This window comes from Osmerus eperlanus, chromosome 3, assembly GCF_963692335.1.
Source record: "Osmerus eperlanus chromosome 3, fOsmEpe2.1, whole genome shotgun sequence".
Taxonomy (NCBI): domain Eukaryota; kingdom Metazoa; phylum Chordata; class Actinopteri; order Osmeriformes; family Osmeridae; genus Osmerus; species Osmerus eperlanus.
Window position 1 is genome coordinate 2,241,529 of NC_085020.1, and position 26,977 is coordinate 2,268,505.

The window sequence follows — 26,977 nt, forward strand, 5'->3', positions numbered from 1 at the left end:
TGATGTTCCTTTAGTTGAGCGCCAGATACCCAAAAAGGATGTAGTATTCCTTCTGGATGGTTCTGATGGCACAAGGAATGGATTCCCAGCCATGCGTGACTTTGTTCAGAGAATGGTGGAGAAGCTCAATGTGGGAGTGAACAAAGACCGTGTTTCTGTGGTCCAGTATGGCAGAGACCAAGAGGTCCATTTCTATCTGAACACATACACCACCAAAGATGATGTTCTTGATACTGTTAGAGGGCTGAGGCACAGAGGAGGCAGACCCCTCAACACCGGGGCAGCTCTCCAGTACGTCAGGGACAACGTCTTTACTGCCTCGTCTGGAAGCAGGCGTCTGGAAGGCGTTCCCCAGATTCTGATACTGCTGAATGGTGGGCGGTCATTTGACAGTGTCGATGCCCCAGCCTCTGCTCTCAAAGAGCTTGGGGTCTCGGTGTTTGGCATAGGAACCAGGACCTCTGATGGAAGAGAATTGCAAAAGATATCCTCAGAGCCAAGTTATGCCCTCTCTGTGTCTGACTTCAGTGACCTTCCAAGCGTCCAACAGCAGCTTTTGTCCTCAGTGGAAACGGTGGTTATAGAAGTAACTGCAGAAACACCAACGGTCTTAGGTATGCTTTGTTAATTTTCCACAGATCTACTCCATTATATCTTCTGAAACGGTGACAGATTAAGTTGAACTTGTTCCTGGTCAAAATGGAAAGGTTTATGTTTAGCTCCGCCTAAAACTGATGGTCTTGCTATGTGATCTTTTTCTGTTTTCTCAGTTGATCATGACACCCCCAGAAAGGATGTAGTATTCCTTCTGGATGGTTCTGATGGCACTAGGAATGGATTCCCAGCCATGCGTGACTTTGTTCAGAGAATGGTGGAGAAGCTCAATGTGGGAGAGAACAAAGACCGTGTTTCTGTGGTCCAGTATGGCAGAGACCAAACGGTCCATTTCTATCTGAACACATACACCACCAAAGATGATGTTCTTGATACTGTTAGAGGGCTGAGGCACAGAGGAGGCAGACCCCTCAACACCGGGGCAGCTCTCCAGTACGTCAGGGACAACGTCTTTACTGCCTCGTCTGGAAGCAGGCGTCTGGAAGGCGTTCCCCAGATTCTGATACTGCTGAATGGTGGGCGGTCATTTGACAGTGTCGATGCCCCAGCCTCTGCTCTCAAAGAGCTTGGGGTCTCGGTGTTTGGCATAGGAACCAGGACCTCTGATGGCAGAGAATTGCAAAAGATATCCTCAGAGCCAAGTTATGCCCTCTCTGTGTCTGAGTTCACTGACTTCCCCAATATCCAAGAGCAGCTCCTTTCCTCCATGACTAGAGTCCTAGTACAAGTAACAACCATGACACCAACAGTGATAGGTAAGAATGTGATGTTTTACACACAAAGTTCATGTTCAACAGTTCCCCTGGTTGGTGTAGTGGACATCTTTTTGCAATGGCTCATTAGATTTCCAACGAGCTTCTTCAAATTCAAGCATTTGCCTCTCTAGGAAATTCTTACTACCATAGCTCCTATCTCAGCTCATTACTAAGTGGGTCAGTGTGTTAAAAACATTGCATATGGGTCTATGTCTCAGCCACTACACATGTCATGTAATCTTTTCATGATTTTCATGTTCCTTTAGTTGAGCCCCAGGTTCCAAGAAGGGATGTGGTGTTCTTGCTGGATGGATCTGATAGCACTAGGAATGGATTCCCAGCAATGCGTGACTTTGTCCAGAGATTGGTGGAGACAATGAATGTGGATGAGAGCAAAGACCGCATTTCAGTGGTTCAGTACAGCAGAGATGCAGCTGTCCAATTCTATCTAAACACATATACAGCAAAGGGAGATATTGTTGACGCTGTCAGAGGTCTAAAACACAAAGGAGGAAGACCCCTAAACACTGGAGCAGCTCTCCAGCATGTGAGGGACAATGTGTTCACGGCTTCCGCAGGAAGCAGGCGTCTGGAAGGTGTTCCGCAGATTCTGATACTGCTAAATGGCGGGCGGTCCTTTGATAATGTCGATACACCAGCCTCTGCTCTCAAAGAGCTCGGGGTCTTGATCTTTGGAATTGGAACCAGGAGTTCTGACAGCAGAGAATTGCAAAAGATATCCTCAGAGCCAAGTTATGCCCTCTCTGTGTCTGACTTCAGTGACCTTCCAAGCGTCCAACAGCAGCTTTTGTCCTCGGTGGAGACGGTGGTTATAGAAGTAACTGCAGAAACACCAACGGTCTTAGGTATGCTTTGTTAATTTTCCACAGATCTACTCCATTATATCTTCTGAAACGGTGACAGATTAAGTTGAACTTGTTCCTGGTCAAAATGGAAAGGTTTATGTTTAGCTCCGCCTAAAACTGATGGTCTTGCTATGTGATCTTTTTCTGTTTTCTCAGTTGATCATGACACCCCCAGAAAGGATGTAGTATTCCTTCTGGATGGTTCTGATGGCACTAGGAATGGATTCCCAGCCATGCGTGACTTTGTTCAGAGAATGGTGGAGAAGCTCAATGTGGGAGAGAACAAAGACCGTGTTTCTGTGGTCCAGTATGGCAGAGACCAAACGGTCCATTTCTATCTGAACACATACACCACCAAAGATGATGTTCTTGATACTGTTAGAGGGCTGAGGCACAGAGGAGGCAGACCCCTCAACACCGGGGCAGCTCTCCAGTACGTCAGGGACAACGTCTTTACTGCCTCGTCTGGAAGCAGGCGTCTGGAAGGCGTTCCCCAGATTCTGATACTGCTGAATGGTGGGCGGTCATTTGACAGTGTCGATGCCCCAGCCTCTGCTCTCAAAGAGCTTGGGGTCTCGGTGTTTGGCATAGGAACCAGGACCTCTGATGGCAGAGAATTGCAAAAGATATCCTCAGAGCCAAGTTATGCCCTCTCTGTGTCTGAGTTCACTGACTTCCCCAATATCCAAGAGCAGCTCCTTTCCTCCATGACTAGAGTCCTAGTACAAGTAACAACCATGACACCAACAGTGATAGGTAAGAATGTGATGTTTTACACACAAAGTTCATGTTCAACAGTTCCCCTGGTTGGTGTAGTGGACATCTTTTTGCAATGGCTCATTAGATTTCCAACGAGCTTCTTCAAATTCAAGCATTTGCCTCTCTAGGAAATTCTTACTACCATAGCTCCTATCTCAGCTCATTACTAAGTGGGTCAGTGTGTTAAAAACATTGCATATGGGTCTATGTCTCAGCCACTACACATGTCATGTAATCTTTTCATGATTTTCATGTTCCTTTAGTTGAGCCCCAGGTTCCAAGAAGGGATGTGGTGTTCTTGCTGGATGGATCTGATAGCACTAGGAATGGATTCCCAGCAATGCGTGACTTTGTCCAGAGATTGGTGGAGACAATGAATGTGGATGAGAGCAAAGACCGCATTTCAGTGGTTCAGTACAGCAGAGATGCAGCTGTCCAATTCTATCTAAACACATATACAGCAAAGGGAGATATTGTTGACGCTGTCAGAGGTCTAAAACACAAAGGAGGAAGACCCCTAAACACTGGAGCAGCTCTCCAGCATGTGAGGGACAATGTGTTCACGGCTTCCGCAGGAAGCAGGCGTCTGGAAGGTGTTCCGCAGATTCTGATACTGCTAAATGGCGGGCGGTCCTTTGATAATGTCGATACACCAGCCTCTGCTCTCAAAGAGCTCGGGGTCTTGATCTTTGGAATTGGAACCAGGAGTTCTGACAGCAGAGAATTGCAAAAGATATCCTCAGAGCCAAGTTATGCCCTCTCTGTGTCTGACTTCAGTGACCTTCCAAGCGTCCAACAGCAGCTTTTGTCCTCGGTGGAGACGGTGGTTATAGAAGTAACTGCAGAAACACCAACGGTCTTAGGTATGCTTTGTTAATTTTCCACAGATCTACTCCATTATATCTTCTGAAACGGTGACAGATTAAGTTGAACTTGTTCCTGGTCAAAATGGAAAGGTTTATGTTTAGCTCCGCCTAAAACTGATGGTCTTGCTATGTGATCTTTTTCTGTTTTCTCAGTTGATCATGACACCCCCAGAAAGGATGTAGTATTCCTTCTGGATGGTTCTGATGGCACTAGGAATGGATTCCCAGCCATGCGTGACTTTGTTCAGAGAATGGTGGAGAAGCTCAATGTGGGAGAGAACAAAGACCGTGTTTCTGTGGTCCAGTATGGCAGAGACCAAACGGTCCATTTCTATCTGAACACATACACCACCAAAGATGATGTTCTTGATACTGTTAGAGGGCTGAGGCACAGAGGAGGCAGACCCCTCAACACCGGGGCAGCTCTCCAGTACGTCAGGGACAACGTCTTTACTGCCTCGTCTGGAAGCAGGCGTCTGGAAGGCGTTCCCCAGATTCTGATACTGCTGAATGGTGGGCGGTCATTTGACAGTGTCGATGCCCCAGCCTCTGCTCTCAAAGAGCTTGGGGTCTCGGTGTTTGGCATAGGAACCAGGACCTCTGATGGCAGAGAATTGCAAAAGATATCCTCAGAGCCAAGTTATGCCCTCTCTGTGTCTGAGTTCACTGACTTCCCCAATATCCAAGAGCAGCTCCTTTCCTCCATGACTAGAGTCCTAGTACAAGTAACAACCATGACACCAACAGTGATAGGTAAGAATGTGATGTTTTACACACAAAGTTCATGTTCAACAGTTCCCCTGGTTGGTGTAGTGGACATCTTTTTGCAATGGCTCATTAGATTTCCAACGAGCTTCTTCAAATTCAAGCATTTGCCTCTCTAGGAAATTCTTACTACCATAGCTCCTATCTCAGCTCATTACTAAGTGGGTCAGTGTGTTAAAAACATTGCATATGGGTCTATGTCTCAGCCACTACACATGTCATGTAATCTTTTCATGATTTTCATGTTCCTTTAGTTGAGCCCCAGGTTCCAAGAAGGGATGTGGTGTTCTTGCTGGATGGATCTGATAGCACTAGGAATGGATTCCCAGCAATGCGTGACTTTGTCCAGAGATTGGTGGAGACAATGAATGTGGATGAGAGCAAAGACCGCATTTCAGTGGTTCAGTACAGCAGAGATGCAGCTGTCCAATTCTATCTAAACACATATACAGCAAAGGGAGATATTGTTGACGCTGTCAGAGGTCTAAAACACAAAGGAGGAAGACCCCTAAACACTGGAGCAGCTCTCCAGCATGTGAGGGACAATGTGTTCACGGCTTCCGCAGGAAGCAGGCGTCTGGAAGGTGTTCCGCAGATTCTGATACTGCTAAATGGCGGGCGGTCCTTTGATAATGTCGATACACCAGCCTCTGCTCTCAAAGAGCTCGGGGTCTTGATCTTTGGAATTGGAACCAGGAGTTCTGACAGCAGAGAATTGCAAAAGATATCCTCAGAGCCAAGTTATGCCCTCTCTGTGTCTGACTTCAGTGACCTTCCAAGCGTCCAACAGCAGCTTTTGTCCTCGGTGGAGACGGTGGTTATAGAAGTAACTGCAGAAACACCAACGGTCTTAGGTATGCTTTGTTAATTTTCCACAGATCTACTCCATTATATCTTCTGAAACGGTGACAGATTAAGTTGAACTTGTTCCTGGTCAAAATGGAAAGGTTTATGTTTAGCTCCGCCTAAAACTGATGGTCTTGCTATGTGATCTTTTTCTGTTTTCTCAGTTGATCATGACACCCCCAGAAAGGATGTAGTATTCCTTCTGGATGGTTCTGATGGCACTAGGAATGGATTCCCAGCCATGCGTGACTTTGTTCAGAGAATGGTGGAGAAGCTCAATGTGGGAGTGAACAAAGACCGTGTTTCTGTGGTCCAGTATGGCAGAGACCAAGAGGTCCATTTCTATCTGAACACATACACCACCAAAGATGATGTTCTTGATACTGTTAGAGGGCTGAGGCATAGAGGAGGCAGACCCCTCAACACCGGGGCAGCTCTCCAGTACGTCAGGGACAACGTCTTTACTGCCTCGTCTGGAAGCAGGCGTCTGGAAGGTGTTCCCCAGATATTGATTCTATTGAGCGGGAGCCGGTCCAGTGATAATGTTGATACCCCAGCCACAGGCCTGAAAGAGAGCGGAGTGTTGATCTTTGGCATTGGAACTCGTAATTCCAGCACAGAGGTTCAGAGAATTGTCAGTGATCCAAGTTATGCCCAGTCTGTTGCTGAATTCTCTGCTCTCCCCAATGTTCAGCAGCAGTTTTCCTCCACCCTCAATAGTGTACTTGTTGGCGTCACACCAATCATTCCAACAGTGACAGGTAAGAATGAGATGTTTTACATGAAGGTCAGCTTCAATAATGTCTGGGTTGAAGTATTGGAGAGCTCTTTGCAAAGTTCTCTGGAAAACTGGTTTTTATTTAAGCATGCACTTCTCTAGCATAGGGCATATCTCAGCTCATTACTAAGTTCATCAGTGTGTAAACACCATTGCATTTGGGGCTGTGTCTTCAAGATTACTCACTCACAATCGATGAAATGCAATTAATTTGATGATTTTGATGTTCCTTTAGTTGAGCGCCAGATACCCAAAAAGGATGTAGTATTCCTTCTGGATGGTTCTGATGGCACAAGGAATGGATTCCCAGCCATGCGTGACTTTGTTCAGAGAATGGTGGAGAAGCTCAATGTGGGAGTGAACAAAGACCGTGTTTCTGTGGTCCAGTATGGCAGAGACCAAGAGGTCCATTTCTATCTGAACACATACACCACCAAAGATGATGTTCTTGATACTGTTAGAGGGCTGAGGCACAGAGGAGGCAGACCCCTCAACACCGGGGCAGCTCTCCAGTACGTCAGGGACAACGTCTTTACTGCCTCGTCTGGAAGCAGGCGTCTGGAAGGCGTTCCCCAGATTCTGATACTGCTGAATGGTGGGCGGTCATTTGACAGTGTCGATGCCCCAGCCTCTGCTCTCAAAGAGCTTGGGGTCTCGGTGTTTGGCATAGGAACCAGGACCTCTGATGGAAGAGAATTGCAAAAGATATCCTCAGAGCCAAGTTATGCCCTCTCTGTGTCTGACTTCAGTGACCTTCCAAGCGTCCAACAGCAGCTTTTGTCCTCAGTGGAAACGGTGGTTATAGAAGTAACTGCAGAAACACCAACGGTCTTAGGTATGCTTTGTTAATTTTCCACAGATCTACTCCATTATATCTTCTGAAACGGTGACAGATTAAGTTGAACTTGTTCCTGGTCAAAATGGAAAGGTTTATGTTTAGCTCCGCCTAAAACTGATGGTCTTGCTATGTGATCTTTTTCTGTTTTCTCAGTTGATCATGACACCCCCAGAAAGGATGTAGTATTCCTTCTGGATGGTTCTGATGGCACTAGGAATGGATTCCCAGCCATGCGTGACTTTGTTCAGAGAATGGTGGAGAAGCTCAATGTGGGAGAGAACAAAGACCGTGTTTCTGTGGTCCAGTATGGCAGAGACCAAACGGTCCATTTCTATCTGAACACATACACCACCAAAGATGATGTTCTTGATACTGTTAGAGGGCTGAGGCACAGAGGAGGCAGACCCCTCAACACCGGGGCAGCTCTCCAGTACGTCAGGGACAACGTCTTTACTGCCTCGTCTGGAAGCAGGCGTCTGGAAGGCGTTCCCCAGATTCTGATACTGCTGAATGGTGGGCGGTCATTTGACAGTGTCGATGCCCCAGCCTCTGCTCTCAAAGAGCTTGGGGTCTCGGTGTTTGGCATAGGAACCAGGACCTCTGATGGCAGAGAATTGCAAAAGATATCCTCAGAGCCAAGTTATGCCCTCTCTGTGTCTGAGTTCACTGACTTCCCCAATATCCAAGAGCAGCTCCTTTCCTCCATGACTAGAGTCCTAGTACAAGTAACAACCATGACACCAACAGTGATAGGTAAGAATGTGATGTTTTACACACAAAGTTCATGTTCAACAGTTCCCCTGGTTGGTGTAGTGGACATCTTTTTGCAATGGCTCATTAGATTTCCAACGAGCTTCTTCAAATTCAAGCATTTGCCTCTCTAGGAAATTCTTACTACCATAGCTCCTATCTCAGCTCATTACTAAGTGGGTCAGTGTGTTAAAAACATTGCATATGGGTCTATGTCTCAGCCACTACACATGTCATGTAATCTTTTCATGATTTTCATGTTCCTTTAGTTGAGCCCCAGGTTCCAAGAAGGGATGTGGTGTTCTTGCTGGATGGATCTGATAGCACTAGGAATGGATTCCCAGCAATGCGTGACTTTGTCCAGAGATTGGTGGAGACAATGAATGTGGATGAGAGCAAAGACCGCATTTCAGTGGTTCAGTACAGCAGAGATGCAGCTGTCCAATTCTATCTAAACACATATACAGCAAAGGGAGATATTGTTGACGCTGTCAGAGGTCTAAAACACAAAGGAGGAAGACCCCTAAACACTGGAGCAGCTCTCCAGCATGTGAGGGACAATGTGTTCACGGCTTCCGCAGGAAGCAGGCGTCTGGAAGGTGTTCCGCAGATTCTGATACTGCTAAATGGCGGGCGGTCCTTTGATAATGTCGATACACCAGCCTCTGCTCTCAAAGAGCTCGGGGTCTTGATCTTTGGAATTGGAACCAGGAGTTCTGACAGCAGAGAATTGCAAAAGATATCCTCAGAGCCAAGTTATGCCCTCTCTGTGTCTGACTTCAGTGACCTTCCAAGCGTCCAACAGCAGCTTTTGTCCTCGGTGGAGACGGTGGTTATAGAAGTAACTGCAGAAACACCAACGGTCTTAGGTATGCTTTGTTAATTTTCCACAGATCTACTCCATTATATCTTCTGAAACGGTGACAGATTAAGTTGAACTTGTTCCTGGTCAAAATGGAAAGGTTTATGTTTAGCTCTGCCTAAAACTGATGGTCTTGCTAAGTGATCTTTTTCTGTTTTCTCAGTTGATCATGACACCCCCAGAAAGGATGTAGTATTCCTTCTGGATGGTTCTGATGGCACTAGGAATGGATTCCCAGCCATGCGTGACTTTGTTCAGAGAATGGTGGAGAAGCTCAATGTGGGAGAGAACAAAGACCGTGTTTCTGTGGTCCAGTATGGCAGAGACCAAGAGGTCCATTTCTATCTGAACACATACACCACCAAAGATGATGTTCTTGATACTGTTAGAGGGCTGAGGCACAGGGGAGGCAGACCCCTCAACACCGGGGCAGCTCTCCAGTACGTCAGGGACAACGTCTTTACTGCCCCGTCTGGAAGCAGGCGTCTGGAAGGTGTTCCCCAGATATTGATTCTATTGAGCGGGAGCCGGTCCAGTGATAATGTTGATACCCCAGCCACAGGCCTGAAAGAGAGCGGAGTGTTGATCTTTGGCATTGGAACTCGTAATTCCAGCACAGAGGTTCAGAGAATTGTCAGTGATCCAAGTTATGCCCAGTCTGTTGCTGAATTCTCTGCTCTCCCCAATGTTCAGCAGCAGTTTTCCTCCACCCTCAATAGTGTACTTGTTGGCGTCACACCAATCATTCCAACAGTGACAGGTAAGAATGAGATGTTTTACATGAAGGTCAGCTTCAATAATGTCTGGGTTGAAGTATTGGAGAGCTCTTTGCAAAGTTCTCTGGAAAACTGGTTTTTATTTAAGCATGCACTTCTCTAGCATAGGGCATATCTCAGCTCATTACTAAGTTCATCAGTGTGTAAACACCATTGCATTTGGGGCTGTGTCTTCAAGATTACTCACTCACAATCGATGAAATGCAATTAATTTGATGATTTTGATGTTCCTTTAGTTGAGCGCCAGATACCCAAAAAGGATGTAGTATTCCTTCTGGATGGTTCTGATGGCACAAGGAATGGATTCCCAGCCATGCGTGACTTTGTTCAGAGAATGGTGGAGAAGCTCAATGTGGGAGTGAACAAAGACCGTGTTTCTGTGGTCCAGTATGGCAGAGACCAAGAGGTCCATTTCTATCTGAACACATACACCACCAAAGATGATGTTCTTGATACTGTTAGAGGGCTGAGGCACAGAGGAGGCAGACCCCTCAACACCGGGGCAGCTCTCCAGTACGTCAGGGACAACGTCTTTACTGCCCCGTCTGGAAGCAGGCGTCTGGAAGGCGTTCCCCAGATTCTGATACTGCTGAATGGTGGGCGGTCATTTGACAGTGTCGATGCCCCAGCCTCTGCTCTCAAAGAGCTTGGGGTCTCGGTGTTTGGCATAGGAACCAGGACCTCTGATGGCAGAGAATTGCAAAAGATATCCTCAGAGCCAAGTTATGCCCTCTCTGTGTCTGAGTTCACTGACTTCCCCAATATCCAAGAGCAGCTCCTTTCCTCCATGACTAGAGTCCTAGTACAAGTAACAACCATGACACCAACAGTGATAGGTAAGAATGTGATGTTTTACACACAAAGTTCATGTTCAATAGTTCCCCTGGTTGGTGTAGTGGACATCTTTTTGCAATGGCTCATTAGATTTCCAACGAGCTTCTTCAAATTCAAGCATTTGCCTCTCTAGGAAATTCTTACTACCATAGCTCCTATCTCAGCTCATTACTAAGTGGGTCAGTGTGTTAAAAACATTGCATATGGGTCTATGTCTCAGCCACTACACATGTCATGTAATCTTTTCATGATTTTCATGTTCCTTTAGTTGAGCCCCAGGTTCCAAGAAGGGATGTGGTGTTCTTGCTGGATGGATCTGATAGCACTAGGAATGGATTCCCAGCAATGCGTGACTTTGTCCAGAGATTGGTGGAGACAATGAATGTGGATGAGAGCAAAGACCGCATTTCAGTGGTTCAGTACAGCAGAGATGCAGCTGTCCAATTCTATCTAAACACATATACAGCAAAGGGAGATATTGTTGACGCTGTCAGAGGTCTAAAACACAAAGGAGGAAGACCCCTAAACACTGGAGCAGCTCTCCAGCATGTGAGGGACAATGTGTTCACGGCTTCCGCAGGAAGCAGGCGTCTGGAAGGTGTTCCGCAGATTCTGATACTGCTAAATGGCGGGCGGTCCTTTGATAATGTCGATACACCAGCCTCTGCTCTCAAAGAGCTCGGGGTCTTGATCTTTGGAATTGGAACCAGGAGTTCTGACAGCAGAGAATTGCAAAAGATATCCTCAGAGCCAAGTTATGCCCTCTCTGTGTCTGACTTCAGTGACCTTCCAAGCGTCCAACAGCAGCTTTTGTCCTCGGTGGAGACGGTGGTTATAGAAGTAACTGCAGAAACACCAACGGTCTTAGGTATGCTTTGTTAATTTTCCACAGATCTACTCCATTATATCTTCTGAAACGGTGACAGATTAAGTTGAACTTGTTCCTGGTCAAAATGGAAAGGTTTATGTTTAGCTCCGCCTAAAACTGATGGTCTTGCTATGTGATCTTTTTCTGTTTTCTCAGTTGATCATGACACCCCCAGAAAGGATGTAGTATTCCTTCTGGATGGTTCTGATGGCACTAGGAATGGATTCCCAGCCATGCGTGACTTTGTTCAGAGAATGGTGGAGAAGCTCAATGTGGGAGTGAACAAAGACCGTGTTTCAGTGGTCCAGTATGGCAGAGACCAAGAGGTCCATTTCTATCTGAACACATACACCACCAAAGATGATGTTCTTGATACTGTTAGAGGGCTGAGGCACAGAGGAGGCAGACCCCTCAACACCGGGGCAGCTCTCCAGTACGTCAGGGACAACGTCTTTACTGCCCCGTCTGGAAGCAGGCGTCTGGAAGGCGTTCCCCAGATTCTGATACTGCTGAATGGTGGGCGGTCATTTGACAGTGTCGATGCCCCAGCCTCTGCTCTCAAAGAGCTTGGGGTCTCGGTGTTTGGCATAGGAACCAGGACCTCTGATGGCCGAGAATTGCAAAAGATATCCTCAGAGCCAAGTTATGCCCTCTCTGTGTCCGACTTCAGTGACCTTCCAAGCGTCCAACAGCAGCTTTTGTCCTCGGTGGAGACGGTGGTTATAGAAGTAACTGCAGAAACACCAACGGTCTTAGGTATGCTTTGTTAATTTTCCACAGATCTACTCCATTATATCTTCTGAAACGGTGATAGATTAAGTTGAATTTTTTCCTGGTCAAAATGGAAAGGTTTATGTTTAGCTACTACTAAAACTGATGGTCTTGTTATGTGATCTTTTTCTGTTTTCTCAGTTGATCATGACACCCCCAGAAAGGATGTAGTATTCCTTCTGGATGGTTCTGATGGCACAAGGAATGGATTCCCAGCCATGCGTGACTTTGTTCAGAGAATGGTGGAGAATCTCAATGTGGGAGTGAACAAAGACCATGTTTCTGTGGTCCAATACGGCAAAGACCAAGAGGTCCATTTCTATCTGAACACATACACCACCAAAGATGATGTTCTTGATACTGTTAGAGGGCTGAGGCACAGGGGAGGCAGACCCCTCAACACCGGGGCAGCTCTCCAGTACGTCAGGGACAACGTCTTTACTGCCCCGTCTGGAAGCAGGCGTCTGGAAGGCGTTCCCCAGATTCTGATACTGCTGAATGGTGGGCGGTCATTTGACAGTGTCGATGCCCCAGCCTCTGCTCTCAAAGAGCTTGGGGTCTCGGTGTTTGGCATAGGAACCAGGACCTCTGATGGAAGAGAATTGCAAAAGATATCCTCAGAGCCAAGTTATGCCCTCTCTGTGTCTGACTTCAGTGACCTTCCAAGCGTCCAACAGCAGCTTTTTTCCTCAGTGGAAACGGTGGTTATAGAAGTAACTGCAGAAACACCAACGGTCTTAGGTATGCTTTGTTAATTTTCCACAGATCTACTCCATTATATCTTCTGAAACGGTGACAGATTAAGTTGAACTTGTTCCTAGTCAAAATGGAAAGGTTTATGTTTAGCTCCGCCTAAAACTGATGGTCGTGCTATGTGATCTTTTTCTGTTTTCTCAGTTGATCATGACACCCCCAGAAAGGATGTAGTATTCCTTCTGGATGGTTCTGATGGCACTAGGAATGGATTCCCAGCCATGCGTGACTTTGTTCAGAGAATGGTGGAGAAGCTCAATGTGGGAGTGAACAAAGACCGTGTTTCTGTGGTCCAGTATGGCAGAGACCAAGAGGTCCATTTCTATCTGAACACATACACCACCAAAGATGATGTTCTTGATACTGTTAGAGGGCTGAGGCACAGAGGAGGCAGACCCCTCAACACCGGGGCAGCTCTCCAGTACGTCAGGGACAACGTCTTTACTGCCTCGTCTGGAAGCAGGCGTCTGGAAGGCGTTCCCCAGATTCTGATACTGCTGAATGGTGGGCGGTCATTTGACAGTGTCGATGCCCCAGCCTCTGCTCTCAAAGAGCTTGGGGTCTCGGTGTTTGGCATAGGAACCAGGACCTCTGATGGCAGAGAATTGCAAAAGATATCCTCAGAGCCAAGTTATGCCCTCTCTGTGTCTGAGTTCACTGACTTCCCCAATATCCAAGAGCAGCTCCTTTCCTCCATGACTAGAGTCCTAGTACAAGTAACAACCATGACACCAACAGTGATAGGTAAGAATGTGATGTTTTACACACAAAGTTCATGTTCAACAGTTCCCCTGGTTGGTGTAGTGGACATCTTTTTGCAATGGCTCATTAGATTTCCAACGAGCTTCTTCAAATTCAAGCATTTGCCTCTCTAGGAAATTCTTACTACCATAGCTCCTATCTCAGCTCATTACTAAGTGGGTCAGTGTGTTAAAAACATTGCATATGGGTCTATGTCTCAGCCACTACACATGTCATGTAATCTTTTCATGATTTTCATGTTCCTTTAGTTGAGCCCCAGGTTCCAAGAAGGGATGTGGTGTTCTTGCTGGATGGATCTGATAGCACTAGGAATGGATTCCCAGCAATGCGTGACTTTGTCCAGAGATTGGTGGAGACAATGAATGTGGATGAGAGCAAAGACCGCATTTCAGTGGTTCAGTACAGCAGAGATGCAGCTGTCCAATTCTATCTAAACACATATACAGCAAAGGGAGATATTGTTGACGCTGTCAGAGGTCTAAAACACAAAGGAGGAAGACCCCTAAACACTGGAGCAGCTCTCCAGCATGTGAGGGACAATGTGTTCACGGCTTCCGCAGGAAGCAGGCGTCTGGAAGGTGTTCCGCAGATTCTGATACTGCTAAATGGCGGGCGGTCCTTTGATAATGTCGATACACCAGCCTCTGCTCTCAAAGAGCTCGGGGTCTTGATCTTTGGAATTGGAACCAGGAGTTCTGACAGCAGAGAATTGCAAAAGATATCCTCAGAGCCAAGTTATGCCCTCTCTGTGTCTGACTTCAGTGACCTTCCAAGCGTCCAACAGCAGCTTTTGTCCTCGGTGGAGACGGTGGTTATAGAAGTAACTGCAGAAACACCAACGGTCTTAGGTATGCTTTGTTAATTTTCCACAGATCTACTCCATTATATCTTCTGAAACGGTGACAGATTAAGTTGAACTTGTTCCTGGTCAAAATGGAAAGGTTTATGTTTAGCTCCGCCTAAAACTGATGGTCTTGCTATGTGATCTTTTTCTGTTTTCTCAGTTGATCATGACACCCCCAGAAAGGATGTAGTATTCCTTCTGGATGGTTCTGATGGCACTAGGAATGGATTCCCAGCCATGCGTGACTTTGTTCAGAGAATGGTGGAGAAGCTCAATGTGGGAGTGAACAAAGACCGTGTTTCAGTGGTCCAGTATGGCAGAGACCAAGAGGTCCATTTCTATCTGAACACATACACCACCAAAGATGATGTTCTTGATACTGTTAGAGGGCTGAGGCACAGAGGAGGCAGACCCCTCAACACCGGGGCAGCTCTCCAGTACGTCAGGGACAACGTCTTTACTGCCCCGTCTGGAAGCAGGCGTCTGGAAGGCGTTCCCCAGATTCTGATACTGCTGAATGGTGGGCGGTCATTTGACAGTGTCGATGCCCCAGCCTCTGCTCTCAAAGAGCTTGGGGTCTCGGTGTTTGGCATAGGAACCAGGACCTCTGATGGCCGAGAATTGCAAAAGATATCCTCAGAGCCAAGTTATGCCCTCTCTGTGTCCGACTTCAGTGACCTTCCAAGCGTCCAACAGCAGCTTTTGTCCTCGGTGGAGACGGTGGTTATAGAAGTAACTGCAGAAACACCAACGGTCTTAGGTATGCTTTGTTAATTTTCCACAGATCTACTCCATGATATCTTCTGAAACGGTGATAGATTAAGTTGAATTTTTTCCTGGTCAAAATGGAAAGGTTTATGTTTAGCTACTACTAAAACTGATGGTCTTGTTATGTGATCTTTTTCTGTTTTCTCAGTTGATCATGACACCCCCAGAAAGGATGTAGTATTCCTTCTGGATGGTTCTGATGGCACTAGGAATGGATTCCCAGCCATGCGTGACTTTGTTCAGAGAATGGTGGAGAAGCTCAATGTGGGAGTGAACAAAGACCGTGTTTCTGTGGTCCAGTATGGCAGAGACCAAGAGGTCCATTTCTATCTGAACACATACACCACCAAAGATGATGTTCTTGATACTGTTAGAGGGCTGAGGCACAGAGGAGGCAGACCCCTCAACACCGGGGCAGCTCTCCAGTACGTCAGGGACAACGTCTTTACTGCCTCGTCTGGAAGCAGGCGTCTGGAAGGTGTTCCGCAGATATTGATTCTGTTGAGCGGGGGCCGGTCCAGTGATAATGTTGATACCCCAGCCTCTTTGCTGAAGGAATTTGGAGTTAAGATCTTTGGTCTTGGATCACAAGGGTCTGATAAAACAGAGCTACAGCGGATATCTTATGACCCAAGTTATGCTCTTTCTGTATCTGAGTTCAGCGATCTTACAAATATTCAGGAGCAGCTTCTTTCCAGAGTTGATACTTTTAATTTAAGCTCAATGGGTAAGATATTTTCAAAGGAAGATATGATATAGATATATATGTACATTTTCTTAGTAAATCTCCTTAAATCAAATAACATCAATAATTTAAACAACATACTTTTGTTATCTTTAGTATGTCCAGTTCAAAGAATCTTTCCTACGTCCTTCTAATCAATTTATAAAACCTTTGAATGTTTAGGCCTAATTTCAAATGGTTTCTTTCCATTTATATAAGTTAAAGCTAGTATACATGCTTTTCATGACTTCAATGGCATTTTGCTATATTATTGCTTTTCTTTTTTTACTAGGGGAAACTTTGTTAAAACCTAAAGACATAGTTTTTCTCATGGATAGTTCTGATGGCACAAGGAATGGATTCCTTGCAATGCGTCAACTTGTACAGAGAGTGGTGGAGAAGCTCAACGTGGGAGTGAACAAAGACAGGATAGCTGTTGTACAGTACAGCAGAGACCAAGACGTCAATTTCTATCTAAACACATACTCCAAAAGAAAAGATGTTCTTGATACTGTTAGAGGGCTGAGGCACAGAGGAGGCAGACCCCTCAACAGCGGGGCAGCTCTCCAGTACGTCAGGGACAACGTCTTTACTGCCCCGTCTGGAAGCAGGCGTCTGGAAGGTGTTCCCCAGATATTGATTCTGTTGAGTGGGGGCCAGTCCAACGATGCTGTTAGCCAGGCAGCCTTTAATTTGAAAGATATGGAAGTGAAGAGCATAGGCATTGCCATGAGACAGACTGATACCAGAGAAATGCAATCAATCACATCTGATCCACGGCTCATCCTTCAGGCGAAAGACTTTTCAGATTTGCCAGGCCTGCAGTTGGATCTTTTATCTGCCATTACTCAAGTCTCCAGTCCCAGTTTAATAGGTAAAATATATCATTTTGTTTTTTCCTTAAATACTCTGGGCCCTTGCTCTTCATGAGCAAGCTAGGGTCCTCCACTCACTTTTTGGTGTAATAATAAAGCTTTGTTAGTATTGAGGATATATTTACTGTGAAAAACTAGGTATTTCCTGGTGATGCACCTTTGGTTCATGTTTATTTCTTTTAGTCTCACATTTTCTTCCTATCATGTTCCTATTACCATGGCCGACATATACATATACCTATTTTAGTCTAATTATCATTATATTTTTTGTATTTCAAATCACTGTTTCTATATCGATTACCTTCTCGGTCCTATTGCAGTTTCCAATAGGAGGACATGTTACCTCTATTAGAAATAGTGAACACCATGAGGCCACACTCATCAACACCAGTACAACTCTCAGATGTATTAGGAACAAGCTTTTCATCAGTTCTGACACCTGTTCAGAATATTGCAGTTTTTCAACAGGGTTTCATGGTAATTTCATGGTCATTACCATTGGATCAAAAGATGCTGACAATGTGGAGCTCCAAAACCTTTCTCCTTTCTTTCAAACCGTCTTTGGCACCTACGTTCTCAGAATACCTTGATCTTGATAGGTTATTAGAGAAACAATCAATACAAATACACTAACTGCTGAGGAAAATTATGTTTTTTTGATCAACTATCAAAAATACAATTTTCTGTTGTACCTGAATGATACTTCTGAAACTTTTGATTGGCATTGTTCTTGAATTTAAGAACAATGAATTTTCTCTTACGGGAAGTTTCCCCTACTGCAAGCCAAGCTTGGTGCCTTGATTATCCTCTCCTTTGGATGCTTTCTCTTGATCAAGGTTCTTTGGTTAAAATCTTGCTTGTTGTACATTATTTCTATTTGCCATTGTCTTCAAATGACAGTGAGCTAAGCACTACAGCCCTTTGTGGTATAAGGTGATGCCTTATCCAGCTCAATATTTGCATTCTTATGCCACATTATAAAGTAAATTCTGAATGAATTTACACACATCCTGCATTGACTTTGCTGGATTTGTTTGCATAATTCGTTACACATTCGTTTGATTTACTTGTGCTTTGCTGGACCGCTATAGCACGTTAAACTTGGTCTGGGAGAAAATGCATCCTGTTAAGTCTGCATGACATATTCCCTCCTACAGAATCCCACACAAGAAGACGAGATGTAGTTTTCCTCATTGATGGCTCCGATGACAGCCGCAGTGGGTTTCCAGCCATGCGTGACTTTGTGCGAAGAGTCGTTGAAAATCTTGATGTGGCCCAAAATAAGGATAGAGTTGCTGTCGTCCAGTTCAGCAAAGACACTCTAGTACACTTCTACTTGAGTTCCTATTCAACAAAGGACAATCTCATCAGCAAGATTCGCACTTTGAGGCACAAAGGAGGAAGGCCTCGAAACACTGGAACAGCTTTACGTTATGTTCGGGACAGTGTCTTTTCAACACTGTCCGGCAGTCGTCATCTCGAAGGAGTCCCCCAAGTACTGATCCTGCTCTCAGGAGGGCCTTCCAGCGATGACCATCAGAAACCATCAGCAGCTCTGAAAGATCTGCATATCTGGAGCTTCAGTATTGGCACAGATTCTTCTGATCTTCCTTCCACTGCTACACATACCAGCTTTGTTTTTCCTATCACTGACTTTGGAGAGCTCCCAGACACTTTAGTGGATGTACTGTCTAAGTTAAAACATGTTACTTTTGTAGGTGAGTTAACATACTGTTTTACTTTAAACGGCAAAGAATATACACAGTAATACTATACATGTAAGCAATACAGCCTTAATACATGCAAACATGTATCTGTGCCTTTATCAATTTAAACCAGCAATGAGAGACTTCCCACATAAAGTAGCTAGAAAGCTACATCGAGTTTTTGTTCTCTACACAACAGCAGGGTTGCAATTACCAACACTTGCTCATAATAAGACAGTTTTTAATGCAATTATAGGCATTTAATAAAAAGGAGTCAGACCCTCAACACGGTATCTCCCCTCCAGTACAATGACTCTCGCAGGAGAGTAGATGCAGATTTTGCTTACTGGTTGAAGGTCTAGTGCTAGTGTGGGCCCTGGGCAATGACTGTCATGTGTCTGGGTTTAGTTCCAAAAACCATCAACATAAAATGCCAACTATATGAATATTCAGGCCACCTCAGATTCCCATAATGCCATGTCAAGATTTTATAAGCAACCATGTTAATTCTTCCAGGAGGTAAGCCACTTAATGACTTTTAAAAAGATGTGGAAGACCACTTGGAAAACATGCATTTTAAGTGATTTGTTGATTAAGAATTTTTTTTGATACATAGCAGTGATTGATTGTTTTTCCTCTACCTATCCTTTCAGCCGAGTCTCAGGGTCCCAAGAAGGATGTGGTCTTCCTCATTGATGGCTCAGACAACGTAGGAAGAGAGTTCCCCATCATCCAGGAGTTCATCCGCAGAGTTGTTGAAAACCTTAATGTGGGTGAGAACAAGATTAGAATTGGTGTGGTGCAGTATGGTGACTCCCCTTCAGCAGATATCTACCTGAACTCCCATACGACCAAAGAGGGCGTCATGAATGCTGTGAGGTCGCTGAGACAGCACGGTGGGAGGCAGCGTAACTTGGGCCAGGCTGTGGAGTTTGTCAGTCGGGACGTGCTCACAGCTCCACGTGGAGGCAGAAAGCAGGAGGGTGTCCATCAGTTTGTGATTGTCGTTTCTGGAGGAAGTTCCACTGATGATGTCAGACAGGCAGCAACCTTGCTTAAGCAGTCCGGGGTTCTGCCCTTCAGCATTGGGACCAGAGATGCTAGCCAACAGGAGCTCCAGATGATCTCCTACGTTCCTAAATTTGCTTACACCGTGGATGACTTCCCTGGTCTATACACTGTCCAGGAAAACTTGATCTCCACGCTGACAGAGTTGTCAGATGAAGAAATTGCCAGGCTCCATCCGGTATTCCCAAGTTTTGATGGTAAGGTTTCTTTAAAGTACTTTTAAGGTTGAAACGTAAATGTTTATCATTCTAACCACTTTTGAGGTGTTAGAAATGTTTTCCCCCCCAAAGGATCGTTTACTTTGTTTTTCTGAATGACAGTAGTGTTTGTTTTCCAGAATATTTGCTATCTAAACATGTTTACTTTGAAAGTTGTTCCTAACCACAAAAAAAACATTTGTTTACCTTCTTTAACAGTGACAACCACAGTAGTAACCACTGGCGGAGACAAGAGGGATGTGGTATTCCTCATTGACGGAACAACAGCAGTACGCAACGAGTTCCCTGCTATCAGGGATATGATCAACAGGGTAGTGGGAAAGCTGGATGTGGGTCTGGATCGCGTCAGGGTGTCGGTGGTGCAGTACAGTGATGACGCCAAAGTGGAGTTCCTTTTGAATGAATTCTCAACAAAAGAAGAAGTCCGCCAGGCTGTGAGCAGGCTGCGGAGCAGAGGTGGGAACCAGCTCAACACGGGGCGTGCTCTTGACTGGGTCTCCAAGAACATATACCAGAGATCAGCAGGTAGTCGGATTGAGGATGCTGTGCCACAGTTCCTGATCCTAGTCACTGGAGGCAAGTCTTCAGATGATGTTTCTGGTCCGGCTAATCAGCTGAAGACCAACCTTGTTGCTCCTCTTGCCATTGGGGCAAGGAATGCCGATCCCAACGAACTGAGGCAGATCGCACTGAAGCCAGAGCTTACCTACACTATCAGCAACTTCGGGCAACTTCCAAGTGTTGAGCAGCAACTCATTACTTCAGTCAACACCATGACCACCGCTGACATCTCTACTAGTTTTGATCCCTCAAAGGGTGTCCGTAAGTAATAAAAAATATATGCATACTGTACTTTCAATTAAGTGGTCACATGTTTATTATTAAAGTCATCTCCATTCTGGTCAACTTTCTATTTTAACAATATTTCTAAAACATATTTTATGGTACTTGTTTTCTTAAAGTTGTGTACAATTTTAAGAAAGGCCTTATTTACTTCTTAACAGGAAACCTAAACATGGGGAGAAAGGACATCATTTTCCTCGTTGATGGATCAGACACCACAGGCTCTTCCGGCATCGCCCACATCCGTGACTTCATCCTGAACATAGTTCAGCAGCTCAATGTTCAGCCAGACCACGTGCGAGTATCTGTTGTCCAATACTCAGACAAGGTCAAGACTGAGTTTTCCCTCAACTCCCACAACAACAAGCCAGATGTACTGTCAGCTATCAAGAGACTTCGTCAGATGGGCGGCCGGTCCTCAAACTTGGCAGAAGCCATCGAGCATGTGATCCGGAATGAGCTGAAAGCCTCAGCAGGTGTCCGTCTGGCCGACGCCTCCCAGCATCTCGTGGTTCTCACTGGCGGACGCTCCACGTCCGACCTGTCAGTTTATGGGCCTCTGCTGAAGGGGTCTCGAGTCAACTGCATTGGTATCGGCGCTGGGGCCGCTGACGCCAGGCAGCTGAAACAAATCGCCACCAGCTCAGAAGATGTTCTCCAGGTGCCAACGTTCCCGGGCTTGCCTGTCATCAGAGAGAAGTTCATCGCCCGTCTTAATGGGACTATCCCAGAGGAGCCCCCCACAGATTATGAGGACCCCAGTAAGTATGTTTAGAGATTATCCTAAATGGATTGTAACAGTTAATTCACGTAGAAGTGTCGGAGGAAATTCACCTAAAAGCATGAACATTTTGATAAATATCCCTTTCTTGCTTCTTGTTCTTTTCTACTCTTTTTTGTAATCCAACCCTACCCTGCTTCCTCTTGACTTCAGATCTCCCCAAAGCCAAGGCGGCTGATATTGTGTTTTTGGTCGATGGCTCCATCAATCTGGGCAAGGATAACTTCAAGGAGGTTATGGATTTCATCCTGAATCTCATCGACCTCTTCTTCACCGAGAGGGACAAGCTTCAGATTGGCCTGGCGCACTACTCCACGGACATGACCGACGTCTTCTTCCTCAACACTTACAAGGACAAGGATGACATCATCAGTGCCATCTCCCGGACCGAGTACAAGGGTGGGCGGAAGATCAACACAGGTGCAGCCATTCGCCACGTGCAGCAGAACCACTTCATCAAGGAGAAAGGAAGCAGGAAGGACGAAGGCATCCCTCAGATCCTGATGATCGTCACTGGAGGACGTTCGTCTGACGACGGCAAGTCGGCAGCTCTCGCTCTGAAAGCTACCGGCGTGCGAATCTACGCAGTTGGAGTGGGGAACATCGAGGATGAGCTGATCGACCTGGGCAGCGAGGCCACCACGGTGGCGAGGGCAAGCACCTTCCTGGAACTATCGGAGCTCAACGAGCAGATCTTGGAAACGCTGGATGATGAGGTGAAAGGTGTGAAACTCTGCACGGGTGTGCCGGACTCAGTCAAAAGTGAGTATCATAGAGATTAATGCGGTTTTGTCTCTATTTCATTTCAAAATGTCAAATAGAGTATGTACACTAAATAGAATGCCAAATTTCTGAAACCAGCCATTGTAGCATTACTTCAATTACACTGTATGTCTGTCTCTCTCAAAGGCTGCAATGTGGAGGTGTTGGTGGGCTTTGACGTGTCTGCCCAGAACATTTTTGCCGCCCAGACCAACCTCCAGACCAAGATGGGAGCCATCCTCCAGAGAATCTCCAAGATGGCGTCTATCAGCTGCTCCTCGGGCCAGATCCCCTCTGTCCATGTGGGGATGCTGGCCATGGACTCTGCCTCCGAGCCAGTCATGCTGGAATTCACCGATAACGCAGATGAGCTGTTCGAAGCGTTCAAGGCCTTGAGAAACTCCGGCCCTTACCTTCTCAATGGCAAGACTATCACTGCTTACAACACAAGGTTCAAAAGCAGACCGGCTGACACCACTAAGGTGGGTATACCTTTTAATGTACAGTATTGTTATGTTTAGACTATCTGTAATCATATGGACATGTGAAACGTACATGTTGTGTACATTTTCCCCTCTGAATGGTGAAGGTTGTGATTCATCTGACTGATGGATTGGATGGCCAATACTCTGAGATGAAGAGACGAGTTGAGGAACTTCGGCTTTCTGGTGAGAAGAACAAACTGATTTCAACTGCTTTCCAAAATCTGTGAAAAGATTAGCAATCTGTCCAAATGAGGAACAAATTCAGTTCATCTTTCATTTGCCCGTTGTAGTTTGTCTGTTCTAGCTTGAAGAACACAAGAACTTTAATTTATAAACCTGCATGTACAATATGACTGGAGTCATGTTCATGTCATGCTAGGTGTGAGCAGCTTCATCCTGGTGGGTCTTGAGCGCGTGCCCAGGTTTGAAGAGGCAGTGCTGCTGGAGTTCGGCCGTGGTTTCCGGTACACTCGCCCCCTGCGTGTCAACATCATGGATCTGGACTATGAGCTGATGGAGGAACTGGTAGGTTTTTACCAATACCCAGTAAATACACCACCACATGAAGATCATCTGTGTCTTTTCTTATCTCGGACAGTAATATCTTGTCCCATTTAGGACAATATTGCTGAGAGGGAGTGCTGCGCAGTGCCATGCAAGTGCACAGGCACCAGAGGAGATCGAGGTGGAGTTGGCTTACCAGGACCTAAGGTAATTCATTTATTTAGTTCTGTGCCAGTTCTATAAATAGGAATATAACACACTGTCTACTGACTATAGATGTAGATATCTTAATATGCTATAAACCCTCCCAAAAACTGAAATGTTTGTCTTGTATTACAGGGCGGTCCAGGTGCAGTGGGATACCCAGGGCATCCTGGAGATGAGGGTGGACCTGTGAGTCTCATATCTTCTTGTTCCCTCTTCAGACTCTGACTTCTATAGCTGTGTGATTTAGCATTTCTGCTTTTTATATGAAAGTTCAACATCATGTTGTTTTTCCTGCCAGGGAGACAGAGGTCCTCCTGGTGTGAATGGAACTCAGGGTTTCCAGGGCTGTCCAGGTCAGAGAGGCGTCAAGGTAAGCTGCCGCAAACTATGAAGAATTCTGGTCATTTTAATCAATATTTAGCGATTCATGTCATCTTGTTCAGAATGAAATCAGTGCATGGACTAAAGGATTTTTTTTCTTGTGTTTTTTAGGGTTCTCGTGGATACTCCGGTGAAAAGGTGACTTTATGTGGATTACATAGACACTACTTTATCAAAATCTTCAGATTTATTTTATTTGAACCCAAAATATTTTATGCATTTTAACAGGGAGATTTTGGAGAGATTGGCCTGGATGGTATTAATGGAGAAGAGGTAAGTGTTTTTTAATACATTACCGAATTTTCCTCACAAAAATATATTTTAAGAGGATGTCCAAAGACTAAATGTACAAAGCTTAATATGGAGAAGTTAACCTGTTTACGCTCCTGTTTCGCCCGCGAGACAAAAATGCTGCCTCCCCCTTCCTCAGTTACGACGCACTAAATTCTAAAAAATATATTTTTTAGACGCTACACATGTTATACATCGTTGGAAAGCTACGATTCTTGTGCTTCCATTGAAATAAACCAATTCAAGATCAAGTCGCAATAGCAAGCAAAGTCAACGTCTTTTTCCGGTGAACATTCCTTCAACAATGCCAAAGAAAAAAGTTGTACTCACCCTAAGTTGTTCAAATAGGTCCAGGTGTGCAAATCATGCCATCAAAACTTGATCTGCGTAAGTCCCAAGGGTTCAAAGTATCTAACCATGTAAAGTAATTCGTCCAAATACAATGTTTTACGTTCATGAATAGCCATTATCCTTTGTTTCATTATGCAAGTTAGCCGAAGGAAGAAACAACTTGTTCACATAAAAGTGTTATTTTCTCCGATTTATCAACGGAGTATTTACAAAATGAAGGTCTCAAAATGTCCGTTGAACCCTCCCCTTTTGATTGACACCTTGTTCGACCCAATAGGAGCTTCCATGCCCCGTTGACAGCCCTCTAAAGCCAACTAGGTCTGTGCGTCCTGCCCCCCCCCGCCCCCCCCCCCCCACACTCGTTCTAAACAAATTTCTCGAACTGGCTTCGACTGGCTCTGAAATTAGCTCGTTAGCCTTGTAGCTGACAGCTAGCTGAAAATGCCAATACCTCATTTGTATGCGTCTGTGGAGCCTTCAAAATAACAGTCGATTGCGCAATATGGTTGACAGAATCAGTGTTCTTTGTGCGCCAATCCTTGGAATCAGATAAAGCACTCCAATGTGTTCATGCTTCAGTTTTTGTGTTTCAGTATTACTAATTAGGGATTTAGCTATTATATATGATATTTCTAAGTACCAGAGATGGGCCAGAGATAACAATTATGAAAAATAATACCTTTTTATTTGACCTTGACCTTGGTTACAAAGGGTCATTTTGGAGTCTCCAAAAGACCCTTTTAGAAAATTCCTGGATGTACTCTTATAAAAACATGTGTCAAATATGAATATATTGTGGTATTATGTTTGACTTTTGATTTGAATTGGGTAAGGCTTCAACCTGTGGTCCAATTTAGTCTTCCAGATAATACCTACCACCTCTAGGCCTCTTCAGGCCTCTGTTTTCAAAACAAAATCTAGGCGGAAATAGAAATTTTCACTTTCCTTGTGTTCAAGCTTCTATTACTCAACACTAGAAGGACTGACAGGGGTCCTGACAACAGGGGACATAACTTCAGAGTGTCAGCTTTCAAAAGAGATCATTTACATGCATGTACTCCAAATGGTTCAAGAACAGCTTCCAATTTACTTTGGGTATGCTGTTTAGGCGTTTTCAGGCAAATTTAACAGGAACATGAAAAGGTTAAAGATTGGCCTTCTGTCAGGAAAACCTTCTTGATATCCAATGACTTTGTCATTTTCCTTATGTTTCAAATGTTGTAGCAATGCAGATTTGCTCTCAGCAAGATTATTGAATGTGATTGTATGGATAATGTTGTTTGCCTCCTGCAGGGTACAAGTGGAATTGTTGGGCCCCCTGGAGATAGAGGGAACCCAGGGAGAAGGGTGAGAACGTGGAACCTTTTACAACCCTACAAACCTATCCTGGTCCTGAATAAGAACATTCAGTAATGTAATGACTTTCCACTGTTTTTGTTCTAGGGTCCCAAAGGCCTTAAAGGAAAGGCGGGAGATATAGGGGGTACTGGAATCAGGGGAGATCCCGTAAGTATTGATGTGAAAAGCCACATATGTTAGGAGGTCAGTGTTTGTTGTCTTTACAGTGGGAGTAGCATACAGGGATAGGGGTAAATAAACCGATCCTAAATCAGTTTGTTCAAACTATTCAATGGTTGTCTAATTAAACCTAATAAGACAAACAATAACGATTGGGTCCATTGATTTCCCAGGGTGCAACGGGGCTGGATAACAACGAGCCGGGACCTAAAGGGGACCTAGGCGATGCTGGTCCAGTGGTAATGTCTCGCTGCTCCCCTCCTCATGCTAAGCTTTACAACAACCTTACACTGGGTTACAGTCTGTACCATTCCCTCACTGACGTACAGCTGTGATTATCACAGGGAGAGGCAGGACAGGATGGCACCAGGGGAGGCGCAGGCGAACCAGGAAGGAGGGTGAGACTCATCTCCTATTAAATATATTGTTATTTTACGATAATCTGATGGCCGTACTGCCATTTACCTCATACGTTCGGCTTATCCAGTGTGAGAAATGACTGTGTAATCACGAAATATGTAGGTAGTAAAGATCTTAGATCGATAGTTCTGGAACTGTACCTTCTCTCTCTCTCCCATTCTCAGGGTGCTGACGGTAGGAGAGGTGCTCCTGGACCAGCCGTAAGTTGGCCGTACTTTGTGTCCCTCTGTAGTTTCCATAGTTCATCCCCAGATATAAATACGAGTGAGGGACTGTGATGTCACAGAGCATGTGCAAGCCTCTCACTCCAACTGAGCTTCTAAGCCAATGAATAAAAATGCTAGCCAAAAATCCACAACACTGAGACACCATTACCTGTGAGGGGCACGGGTGACTACAGGCCAGCGTGTACGCTCTATAGGTTGTGCTTGGAAGTTGTTTTGAAAACTTGCCCGGCACCTGCAACCAATCACTGATTTCATTCCTGTACGTGCATGAGCAGAATGACATCACCACTCATGTAGTTATTTAAACTTCAGTTATACAACAGTTAGTTCTGACCAAGCAATTTGATTGGACAAGAGGCATTACATGAGCGCTGATATTTGGCGATTACACCACCAGGACTTTTAAGAATTAAATAAGGAAGATTCTTAAAATATTAAGGAATCACTAGGAATTGCTAGCATTGCCCTCACCTCAGGATTGTATTAATCAAGGGGCTTAGGTTTGGTTTGAACATTGGTGGGAACAAAATATTTGTATCC

General features: G+C 45.2%; 1 protein-coding gene across 1 annotated transcript in view; it reads left to right on the forward strand.

The window, feature by feature from the left end:
* Positions 1 to 26,977, forward strand: part of col6a3 (collagen, type VI, alpha 3) — an 82,053-nt gene that overhangs the window by 42,571 nt on the left and 12,505 nt on the right. Inside the window, exons 8-24 of the mRNA XM_062456421.1 lie at positions 19,035 to 19,646; positions 19,866 to 20,489; positions 20,672 to 21,271; positions 21,445 to 22,053; positions 22,201 to 22,535; positions 22,643 to 22,721; positions 22,918 to 23,063; positions 23,157 to 23,249; positions 23,382 to 23,435; positions 23,548 to 23,619; positions 23,742 to 23,768; positions 23,859 to 23,903; positions 25,566 to 25,619; positions 25,716 to 25,778; positions 25,964 to 26,029; positions 26,135 to 26,188; positions 26,375 to 26,410. Coding sequence (XP_062312405.1) covers positions 19,035 to 19,646; positions 19,866 to 20,489; positions 20,672 to 21,271; positions 21,445 to 22,053; positions 22,201 to 22,535; positions 22,643 to 22,721; positions 22,918 to 23,063; positions 23,157 to 23,249; positions 23,382 to 23,435; positions 23,548 to 23,619; positions 23,742 to 23,768; positions 23,859 to 23,903; positions 25,566 to 25,619; positions 25,716 to 25,778; positions 25,964 to 26,029; positions 26,135 to 26,188; positions 26,375 to 26,410 — 3,569 coding nt within the window. The remainder of the gene's footprint in view (positions 1 to 19,034; positions 19,647 to 19,865; positions 20,490 to 20,671; positions 21,272 to 21,444; positions 22,054 to 22,200; positions 22,536 to 22,642; positions 22,722 to 22,917; positions 23,064 to 23,156; positions 23,250 to 23,381; positions 23,436 to 23,547; positions 23,620 to 23,741; positions 23,769 to 23,858; positions 23,904 to 25,565; positions 25,620 to 25,715; positions 25,779 to 25,963; positions 26,030 to 26,134; positions 26,189 to 26,374; positions 26,411 to 26,977) is intronic.